General features: G+C 40.2%; 1 protein-coding gene across 1 annotated transcript; it reads left to right on the top strand.

Annotated features, from left to right (window-relative positions):
• Positions 1 to 998: 998 nt before the first annotated feature.
• muskelin (muskelin 1) lies at positions 999 to 7600 on the top strand. The gene is made up of 15 exons (XM_013307140.1): positions 999 to 1157; positions 1709 to 1933; positions 3166 to 3367; positions 3438 to 3630; positions 3701 to 3912; positions 4211 to 4352; positions 4585 to 4811; positions 5078 to 5241; positions 5445 to 5583; positions 5734 to 5925; positions 6052 to 6210; positions 6323 to 6562; positions 6686 to 6841; positions 6912 to 7170; positions 7368 to 7600. Exons 1-14 carry the CDS (start codon positions 1072 to 1074, stop codon positions 7158 to 7160), a joined length of 2586 nt encoding a protein of 861 aa, XP_013162594.1. The 5' UTR covers positions 999 to 1071; the 3' UTR covers positions 7161 to 7170; positions 7368 to 7600.
• The last annotated feature ends 376 nt before the right edge of the window (positions 7601 to 7976 follow it).

Raw genomic sequence — 7976 nt, 5'->3', positions numbered from 1 at the left:
ATTAAAGTGCTGGTATTCGAATCAAACCAATTATGTTAAGTGGGATGGGGCGGTATCGGATGAGTATAGATTGATTGAGCTGGGGGTTGAGGCAAGGGGGGCTGATATCACCCAGACTTTTTAACCTTTATATGGATGGATTGATCCGTGAGCTCAGCGGTACTGGTATAGGCTGTTCCATAGATGGCACCATGATAAATAATATAAGCTACGCCGATGATATGATACTGCTGAGCCCATCGTTGAGCGGTCTTCGTAAGTTGATCTCCATACTACACCCGTGAAAATTACACTTTTTAAAGCCTACTGTCAGTCCCTTTATATGTGCAGCCTATGGTTCAAGCGTTCGCAAAGGGCTTACAATGCCTTGCGGGTTCAGTACAACAATGAGTTCAGGGCTCTGTTGGGGCTGCCGCGCTTCTGCAGCGCGTCTGGGATGTTTGCTGATGCTGGTGTTGACGGATTCGCTGCATTAATCAGGAAGAGAGCAGCATCCCTGATGCGGCGGGTGCGGCACAGCACCAACAGCTACCTGCAACTCATTGTTGATAGAGTGGGATTGGACTGTCCAGTGCTGGCCATGTGGACACGTCTACATGTGCCCTAAAGAATTTTGTTTTATTTAATTTTTGTGCTAGTGTGTTTAATTTGTATTTTTGTTTTGTATGGACCATGTGTCTGAATTAAAGATTTATTATTATTATTATTACGAAAGCAGTGAGTATTATGTTGCGTTCTTAAAATATGTTTGCTTTAGTCAGAAGATTAAATTAAAGTTGCAATTAACGAAATGGTTTATTTTTCCTAAATTGTTTTCCCTCGAATAATACTTTAAACGTCAAAAAGGAAACTGACAGATTGATTTTTTTAGGTTGGTAGCAACGTAGACTTGTTCATAATATTGTTTGCATTGAAAATGACAATTTTTTTTCTCCGTTTGTGTATCTAATTAGTCAAGAGTCCCGTCTCTTATTTTATATACTCTTTGGCTGCTGCTGTCAGTTAGTTGTCAGATGTGAATTCTGTAATTGTGATATGAAAATAGTGCTATTTAATTAAAAAGGCGGCGATATGGATATGGACGAGAAATATGAATCCGTTAAATTATGTTATGCAGTTCATAAATACTCCAGCTATTCGGCGAATTATGTCCCTCAGTATGTATTTACATTTTATTCTTATATGCGTTTAATTAATTCCATTTTCCCGGTATTTATTTTGTTTATTTTTAGCTACAGAAGTACATAATTAGGGAATGTTTTATAGGAAATCTTATTATTGGGGAGTACCTTAAGTATCAGAAGATTGGAAACTACTGAATTTTACAATGACATAAAATCACACATACATATACGCATTTAAACAAAAACAAAAATCGATGCTTGTATTCAGGAAATAAAAAAATCAAAACTATCACGACTTTGCACTGTATATTTTATTCTTATTTTGAATTATTACTGCAAAGCCATGTTATAGTTCAAAACTGAACAATAACAATGTCACTGGTGGTATATCAAATCTATTTTCTTCTTTTGTGATTATATTTATATGTTTATGTAACAATCATATACAACCAAACAATTCTAACCAAAACCATTGCTAAGAGGTAAAACTATGAAAATTATATATTTTGGTTTTTGTTTAATTTGTGTGTAGTAATTTTCTGTGTCATTAGATAGCTTTTAGTAATGAAACTGTTTTTTTTTAGAAACATCATGGTTAACAACCCCTCTGATCAATTATCAAGATGGTTTACGGACAGTTCAAATGCCAACATGCTGCAACCACAATATATTATCCTCAAGTTAAAATCCTTGTCAATAGTAGACACTATAATATTTGGTAAATATTTAAAACCACATGTGAGTGATCTCAAGAAGTTTCAAGTGTTTGGTGGAACGGATGAAAATAACTTTTCTCTACTTTTATCAGCGTAAGTATACTTAGTATGTGTAACTGTAGGATTAACCTGTTTTAATAGAGTTGAAAAGGGATGTTATATATATATATATATATATTACTAGTTACCCCATGTGTTCTTCAAGACTATTCTCTGCATCTATGCTAAATTTCATCAAGATTTGTACAGCCATTCTAGAGATATCTACAAACAAATATCCATCCATCCATCCAAACATTCACATTTATAATATTAGTAAGATGAGTATCAGTGTAGTGGAATTATACAGTAAAGATTATTTCTATCTTACTAATATTATAAATGCAATATGTTGGATGTTTTAACAGATCTTGCTTAAAATTAGCATGGATGTTGAACATAGTCTGGATATACACACTTATCAAAATGTAGAACTGTTTCCACTTCATGCCTGTGTTCTGTGTGGTGCAACAGATGTTATTGTTGCTTTGGTCACTAGCCTACAATTAAGCTAATGGAATTTATGTTTAATTAGGATATGTCATCACATCAAAACATTATCATCATAGGTTAATGGCTATATCCAAAAGTCAACATTAATTAGATTGAATTGTTAAGTGTCTATTTTTATTAGTTGTTTTGGTTTTAAAAATAGTAATTTGTTAATGGTGTATTGAGCCACCAATAATGTTATATACTATAACTTTTAAATCACTTTAATTTCCATTATTGTTAATTTTATTTGCAATGTAATATGTAGAGTATTGAATTGAAAAGGTTTTGACATTATTGAATCAAGTGTTTTATTATATTATTTTATTTCCATTGAAGACATGATTTTGTCATCAAAATGTAGGAGAATTGTTACATTTTCTTATGTTTCAACAATCAACTTCTTTAATTGTATATAACTAAACAATGTGATCAAATTAATTTGTAGATGTATTATTTTTCTTGTAGCATTTTATATATCTTAATTCTTTCCGGTAAAAAAAAATAGGTTATAACCTTCTTCTGCTGTTGTAGTCATTTCGGAGAAGTATACTGTGTTGTTTCGGTGTGAAAGTGACCATTTCCCTTCCAATGCATTTCACTAATACCACAAATGTTTATATTACATCTTTTTATATTTTCCTGGTTGAAGTAGCCCGCGAATATTCTAGGTTCCTATTTATAACCTAGCTTTAATAAATAAGAAACGAAAAATCCATCTAATTCTAGTAGATGAAATAACACTGTTGTCTATATTTTAGTAGGAAAATTTAAAAAAATTTGAATTATTGCAGTGGTCTGAAAAAGGATAGTGCACCGGAGACTTTCAAACTCAGGAATAGAACTACGGAAGGACTCTACTTGCCTGTGCAGTACATCAAAATTGTTCCCCTACTTTCTTGGGGTCCGGCTTACAATTATACCATATGGTATGTCGAATTGCACGGCACAAATCAAGAAGATCTGGTCCAGAATGCCATGGAAACTTTCAACTTGGTATGTTCTACTATAATATTGTCGGCAAAGACCTTGTCAACAATCATTGATTGTTACTATTTTTTTAAAGCGTAAAGAGGAAGAGGCAGTTCGTATACTGTTGAAGCATTTACGCCGGCGACGGTACAAAGACGCGTTCGAAGCGTTATCCAGGGAAAGCGGCGTCCAGCTCGAAGGACCAACACAGTCCAGGCTATGGAATGCATTGGTCGAAAACGGAGACTACAAGTTAGCTGAAGAGATTTTAGAAGAGGCTATGAATGGTAAGGATAAAATGAACGGTTTTATAAAATTGTTAACAAAAAATGTTAATTTTCTTTTTTTGTTATCTAGAGGGTGAGATGGATTGGTACCTGTCATGGCAGCCATACCAACCGGAATGGAGGCAGCTGTCGCCTTGCTCGGCGGCGGTGGAGGCGCGGCTGTGCTGCGGAGACAACGTGCCGCCCACGCCGCGCCCTCGCCCACACGAGCTCGCGTGTGCGGACCGCGAGCCCCGAATGGAGCTGCCAGTTAACACTGCAAGATCTTATTACAACTCTTCTGTAACTATCTAAATCCCTTAATTCTTTATATAAATGTGTAAAACTAGCGGTCGCCCACGACTTTGTCAGCGCAGGAAAAAAAACCTATAATATGCCCGCGTGCATGAGCTAACTTACCGGTCCAGCCATTCTGGTGATTACCTGAAACAAACGTAGTCTTGCGGACGGACAGACAAACATTAAAAAATTGTTTTTTTGTTGTTTTATATAGATAATCTAATTTTAATAATATGTATACATGTCTTAATGTTTTGCATATTATAATATAGTAGACACAATGAATTGATTGTGTTGGCAGGAGTTGCTGAACGGCGGGGCAGTAGGGGCAGGTGCGGCGGGGGTGGAGGGTGCGGATGCGTGCGAGGCGGGGTGCGGGGGAGCGTGCACGGCGCGCCCCGGACCGCGCGGTGGTCACCAGCTAGTCGTCGACACCAACACAGGTCTCTTATACTTCTAGATAACAAGCTGATATTAAATTTAATTACAGGCAACTTTCGACATATAATAATGTTTTAATCAAAAACGAGTATTTATAAAGAAAAAAAAAGCAATTTTTGGCTACTGGGCGAAGCTTAACTAAGCTGCCATCAGCTTTTCAGTAATTTTTCAGCTTACGCCTTTGCGTTTATATAAAAAGGTGAAATAGATATACCTACTTATTTATATATGTAGGTACTCTATACTTGTTCGGTGGATGGAACGGTACGGAGGACCTGGACGACCTGTGGAGCTACAGCACGGGTGAGGAGAGGTGGTCGCTGCTGTGCCGACATAGCAGCCAGGTGGGCGGACCCTCACCTAGGTCTTGCCACAAGATGGTCTTCGATCCAGTCAACGATCGCCTATACACGCTCGGACGGTACCTCGACAATGCTCAGAGAGTGCCAGCCAATATGAATGTAAGGACTCGTTTAGCTAACGATTACCTTTTAATCCCGTTGCTATCCAAACATTATAAAATAAAAATTTAAAATAATATATTTATATTCAAAAATACAGTAAAATATACTATTAAACCAAAAGCTCAGTTTGCTGTAGACAAAATAAACCCTGGACCTGTCCACAAACATTACATCTGGTTTGGGATTGACTGAAAATTGATTTTGACCTTGAATAAGTTGTTGTTTCACAAATTCATAGTTTTATATTTAGTTGTATGTGTCAGAGCGAGCTGTACGTGTACGATGTGTCGGCGGGGGCGTGGTCTCTGGCGTGCGCAAACACGGCGGGGGCGGGGGGACCGCGCCTCGTCTTCGACCACCAGATGTGTCTCGACGCTGACACGCAGACCATATACGTCTTCGGTGGACGAGTGCTGCCCTCTAACACGTATGTCATATACTATAATCATTTTCTTAGTTATTGCTAATTGATTACTTCTATGAATTTTAATTGCGCCGTATTACGCTATTGGGTCCCACCGATTTGACTAACTCTACTGCAATCGAGAAACAATTTAATGATCTTACGTGCTATTGATTTGAATTTAAAACTTTATTTTGTGTTTGGCGTAACGTGTAATGTTATTTCAGCGAGGAGCTGGTGAGCCCGCAGTACTCCGGCCTGTACGCGTACTACATCAGCAGCAACACGTGGCAGCAGCTGCTGGCTGACCGGCACGAGCTGCCCGCACCGCAGCCGCGCGTCTCTCACTCCATGCTCTTCCATCCAGTAAGTACATACGCCCACGTACACGCAACGTACTCGTTAAACAAGTTTCCTTATTTCACGTTCTTACAACATTTTGTCGCTGTCGATAGGTTTATACTTCCACACGGATCTTATTTGCGTTGTTTACCTATGATATTGTGATATGTGCAGGTGCAGCGTCGCCTGTACATGTTCGCGGGGCAGCGCAACAAGGAGCAGCTGCTGGACCTGTGGTGGTGGGACGTGGGCGAGGGGCGGTGCGGTGCGCTGTGTGCCGGCGCCGCCGCCTGCCCCCCGCCCGCCGCCGGCTTCACCCAGCGCGCCACGCTCGATCCCGACACTGACGAGATGTTCGTGCTCTCGGTATGTTCGCACACAACAACATATGGATACGGATAATTCCGTAGGCATGCGTTAGACCCTAACTGGCCATTTCATCTTTCTAGCACTGATGAGTTCATTAATTTTCTGTGCGTGTATTTGTTATAGGGCATGAGCAAGGAGAAAGACAAGCGCGTGTACAACTCGCTGTGGGTGTTCTCGCTGCGTCGGATGACGTGGACGTGCGTGTACCGCAACGACAGCGTCACCCCCGCGGAGCCACGCCCACGCTTTGCGCACCAGCTCGTCTACGATCCTGTTAGGAAGGTGCCGACTGTTTTTGAATCATACATAACATTTCTTAACGCATTTTTCTTTACCTTGGCATTATAATAATGTCACATAAAGTCTTTTTTTAAGTGTTTACGCATGTTTGCAGATCCACTACCTGTTCGGCGGCAATCCGGGCACGGCGGCCAGCCCGCGGCTGCGGCTGGACGACCTGTGGGCGCTGCGACTGAGGCGCGTGTCTCGCGGCGGAGTGTGGCGCGCTCTCCGTGCCACCCTGCGCGAGGCACACTACCGCGAGATGGCCGCCGCGCCGGAGCTGCGTCCGCAGGCCCTACATTACCTGCGGCACGATCTAAGCGCTGCGCTCGACCATTGCGACCCCGCACAGGTCACATAACTCATCGACTCATTCTTTTTAAATCTTTGATTCTATTATATTTAAATAAATAAAGACGAGAAAGAAAAAAAGACACGACAAAATACTTAATAATCGATTAATGTGTCGTTGCAGGTGTCACAGTTCCAGAAACTGGCGACGGCGCTGTTCACGAGCCCGCCGGCGGAGTGGAACGCCGCATGCGCACTGACGCCGCACCGCACGCGTACGCTGGCCCGCCGCCGAGCTCGCCGCACGCCGCACGCGGACCTCGCGCACGCTCTCGCTGCGGTAATATGGCACACAACTCTTACTATACTAACTTAACAAACTTTGACTAAAAATGACGTAATTCAAGCAGGTGCTAGGCGCGGATGACTCGTGCCTGGACTCGCCGCAGCCGTTCGAGGAAGTGCGCCCGCCCACGCCGGACACGTGGGACGTGGGCGAAGTGGGCGGGGCGTGTGAGGGCGCGGCCAGTGAGGAGGAGGAGGAGGCGGGGTGGGCGGCGCGCGACGCTCGTGTGCGTCTCTACGACCGCCTGTGCACGTACTTCCGGCCCAGCACGGTGCCGCCGCGCGCTGACGTTGGCGACCTCATCGCACTCTAAGGCGGGCAAGGTGAGACCTCGTCATACCGGCATATATTTTTTTGGGTAGTAGGAATCACATGATTTAATAATATTTTTCGGGATAACAAAATCTTTTTATGAATCAGTTATGTCTTAATGTTAAATTATGATTTTAACTAGGTGATATTTTAATTTGTCAACAACTTTAGAAGTACTCAACAATTGACTTTTATTTATAATTTTCAGTTGAAGCAAAATGCAAAGGAAGTCACCGACTTTGGAGGAATGAATGGTTAAAACGTACTGATGACATTATTGTATCGTATTATCTCTGATTCGGTAAATTTATGGTCAATGAGGCATTAAATTACATTTATTTTAGATCTTATTTAATTGGAATAAGGTTTATTTTGCTTTGTTTTACTGTATAATTTATTAAATGTACAATGCGCATATTTCAATGCAAGTAATAATTTCGAGCGTAGACTAAAGTTGTACATTTTTTTGTTTTTGTATTATAAAATATTGAAAGTTTCATCTCTCAATATAATTATTTTTTATTTCCATAACATGATTCGTTACCTTGATATACCTAATTATTATTATAAAAAAATTATGTTTCTAATAGTGTATCCATAATTTAATTTTTCTTAAAATATAAATGAAAAAAAATTAAGTATTTAGTGTAAGACAAGTTAATATAACGAAGTTACCGCCATATGTATAGTGCGATGCAAAAAAAATGGTATGAAATAAAATTTTAATAATTAAAACAAAACAATCATGTTTGACATTTTAAATTTAAATAATATTACATACTCCTACTTTAAAATAATATGAAAATAACTTGTAAAC

Source organism: Papilio xuthus, unplaced genomic scaffold (genome assembly GCF_000836235.2).
Source record: "Papilio xuthus unplaced genomic scaffold, Pxut_1.1 DF828142.1, whole genome shotgun sequence".
NCBI lineage: Eukaryota > Metazoa > Arthropoda > Insecta > Lepidoptera > Papilionidae > Papilio > Papilio xuthus.
Note: the sequence above shows the minus strand (reverse complement) of the source record. Positions and strands in the feature narration are given on the sequence as shown.

Bases quoted from the DNA above. Each gene is read 5' to 3' on its own strand.
- muskelin (XM_013307140.1), top strand. From the start codon at position 1,072: ATGGATATGGACGAGAAATATGAATCCGTTAAATTATGTTATGCAGTT. The intron at 3,913-4,210 runs GTAACTATCTAA...TTGTGTTGGCAG, and splicing joins GATCTTATTACAACTCTTCT to GAGTTGCTGAACGGCGGGGC. The intron at 5,926-6,051 runs GTATGTTCGCAC...TATTTGTTATAG, and splicing joins ACGAGATGTTCGTGCTCTCG to GGCATGAGCAAGGAGAAAGA.